General features: G+C 37.8%; 1 protein-coding gene across 1 annotated transcript in view; it reads right to left on the minus strand.

Annotated features, from left to right (window-relative positions):
• The window catches only part of LOC106867571 (organic anion transporter 3), a 67151-nt gene that overhangs the window by 44997 nt on the left and 18818 nt on the right, over window positions 1-3336 (minus strand). The window contains exons 4-5 of the mRNA XM_052972013.1: window positions 3209-3332; window positions 1353-1555 (exon numbers count right to left, since the gene is read on the minus strand). Coding sequence (XP_052827973.1) covers window positions 1353-1555; window positions 3209-3332 — 327 coding nt within the window. The remainder of the gene's footprint in view (window positions 1-1352; window positions 1556-3208; window positions 3333-3336) is intronic.

Raw genomic sequence — 3336 nt, forward strand, 5'->3', positions numbered from 1 at the left:
GGAACCTGTTTATTGAGGTAAAATACAATTGAAAGAATAAGAGAATGAATGAATAAGTGAATGGGTGAATGAAAGAATGAAAATGTTTATTTTTCGAGATGAAGAACAATAAAGAGAAAAATAGGAAGAAATGGGAGGAGGAAAAAGGAGAAGCAAAAACTAGCAGCAGCGGGGGTTGCAGTAACAGTGCTAGACTGAAACGGCAGCAACAGGAAGCAGCAGCAGTAGCAGTAGCAGCAGCACTGTTGCTGCTGCATTTTCAAGGGTCTGGGGACAGTTATGATCAATGTATGCAGTGGCTTGCTGTCAATAAATGTTATAGGGCCGAATGCATTGATTTAACTGGGGCTTATGAAACTGTTAAGATGGCTAGTAGTAGTAGTAGTAGTAGTAGTAGTAGTAGCAGCATTGAAGGCGCGTGGCTTAGTGGTTAGGGTAATCGGCTCAAGATCACGAGGTCGTGAGTTCGATTCCAGGCAGCGCGTTGTGTCCTTGAGCAAAACACTTTTTTCACATTGCTCCAGTCCACTCAGCTGGCAAAAAATGAGTAGTACCTGTAATTCAAAAGGAGCCAGCATTGTCAGATTCGGTGTCATGCTGAATCTCTCTGAGAACTAGGTTAAGAGTACACGTATCCGTGGAGTACTCAGCCACATGCACGTTAATTTCAGGAGCAGATTGTTCCGTTGATCGGATGAACTGGAACCCTCGTCATTGCAACGGACAGAAGAAGAAGAAGAAGAAGAAGAAGAAGAAGAAGAAGAAGAAGAAGAAGAAGAAGAAGAAGAAGAAGAAGAAGAAGAAGAAGAAGAAGAAGAAGAAGAAGAAGAAGAAGAAGAAGAAGAAGAAGAAGAAGAAGAAGAAGAAGAAGAAGCGTGACCAACATGAAAAGGATCGCTGAGAAAAAATTGTCAGGGTTAACCAAGTGAATCTGTTTCACTGATAAGATCGGAAGACACTCAATGTTTTTGTCAGTTGGATCCAAAGTTAAAATCCACTCATAACAAATTAGTCTTTAGTTTCAAAAAAATTTGGATTAATTGATATTGTGGGTATTGTCTCTCTTGTTCAACTCTTTTGAATTTTAAGCAAAAGCTAGCGCAAGTTTCGTCTTCTAATTGCAAAGATAATCTCATTTAATAGAAGTTTTTCAATTCACTTTATCACATATAATAATAATAATAATAATAATAATAATAATAATAATAATAATAATAATAATAATAATAATTCTTTCTAATATAATGCATACAAACATGTGCACAAACATTGAATTGTGTTGCATGAGAAGAGTGTTCAGGACATAAGGTAGAGTATTAAAAATAAAAATAAATAGTAAAAAAAAAACTTACCAGAATTGAAAGAATACAACAGCGTGTGTAGCTGAGAAGACGATGTTATTTATTCTCCAGTTATAGTGTCGAAGCAAATAAGCAATAGGACCGAATGGCACGACAGACAAACTCCATACTATACCAGTTACGCCGCACATTAATGTCTTACTAGAGACTGGAAAATGCTCCAGCATTATTGTAATACAAGATACTGAGAGACCCTATAAATAAATAAATAAATAAACAAATAATTATGGTTTCGAATTTCGCCACAAGGGCAGCAATTTTGGGGGAGGGGAGGATTCAACAACACCGACCCCAGTCTTCAGCTGGTACTTATTTTATCGACTCTCGAAGGATGAAACGCAAAATTGGCTTCGGCGGAATTTGAACTCAGAACGTATGGACAGGCGAAATACCGCTAAGCACTTCGTCCAGCGAGTTAACGATTTTGCCAACTATTATAATAATAATAATATCAATAATAATAATAATATTAATAATAATAACAATATTAATAATAGAAGCACTCATATGCGCAGCTCAGGAACAAGCGTTAAGGATCAATTATATGAAGTGCAGAATAGACAACACTACCGATAGCGACAAATGCAGAATGTGTGGTGAGAGGGGTGAAACGGTATGGCACATCGTTAGCGAATGCCCGAAATTGGCACAACAGGAATACAAAAGACGCCCTGACAATGTGGCAAGAATAATCCATTGGGAGCTCTGTGGAAACCACAGCCTACAAAGAGCAAAGGCGTAGTATGAGAAAACTCCAGAAGGAGTCACTGAAAATGATAATTGCTAAATCCTGTGAGATGCAATGATCCAGTGCGATCATCTGACCAGACATCGGAAACCGGACATTGTTGTGGTGAATAAAAAAGAAAGAACGTGTATGATAATCGACATACCGTGCCTCGGTGACAGAAGGATCAATATGAAAGAAGAAGAAAAGAATAAACAACTATGAAGATTTGAAGTGGGAAGTACGAATGTCGTGGTCAATGAAGAGAGTAGACATATTACTAATACTATTGGTGCACTTGGAAGTATCAGCACTCAACTACCAACATGGCTGAAAAAGATTGGTGCAAGTGCGAAGGTAGAACACCTACAGAAATCAACATTGCTTGGAACTGCAAAAATTCTGCACAGCGTTTTTGAAGCATGACCAGTAAACAAGTGCCACCTTAGTCTGCTGGCTGTGGACAGCTGACACTTTCCATCATACCCAGCAAAATAAGCTGTGAATTTTCAAATAATAATAATAATAATAATAATAATAATAATAATAATAATAATAATAATAATAATAACAACAACAACAACAACAACGACAACACCAACAATAATAATAATAATAAATGCCCCTGATGCAGTACCAGTCACTGGTTCTCATGCCTTCTCATCTTAACTGATTGGAAGTGTACATTGTTTTGTCTTCTTATAAAAGATGGGCTACAGCAAATATTCTGCTCAGTACCACAGATTTGCTTGTCAGTTGTTTGACCTTAACCAGTTGAGCATGTCCCTTGGTGACAGACGGTATGTGCATCTCTGATAACGAACAGAAGTTGTGGGGGAGCATCATAGCCATGTGCTGAGAGGAATTCTTTTACGTTTGGATAATTCACCTTTGGAAACATGGGTGTCGTTCAACTTCCTTAAATAAACCTTATTCAGGGACCTTTTGAGCGGGTTGAACTACTTGACCTGAAGAAAATTCTAACTGGATCCCACCTGTAAGGTCGTGTGCTGTTTATTTTGATATGAGACCACCATAAGAAAGGGGGATTGTCAGCTGCATTGACTCTTTACTCGATTCATTCATTCAAAATAAGATGTAGCAAATGTTAATACTTTACCTGAATAAAAATGCCTTCAAGTCCCCGTAATACTGCAAACACAACATAATTTGGAGAAAATGACGATCCGACACTGACGATTAAAGTAAGAATGCCACTCAGCACCAAAATAGGTTTACGTCCTCTTG

This window comes from Octopus bimaculoides, chromosome 11 (assembly GCF_001194135.2).
Source record: "Octopus bimaculoides isolate UCB-OBI-ISO-001 chromosome 11, ASM119413v2, whole genome shotgun sequence".
In the NCBI taxonomy this organism is placed as follows: Eukaryota; Metazoa; Mollusca; class Cephalopoda; order Octopoda; family Octopodidae; genus Octopus; species Octopus bimaculoides.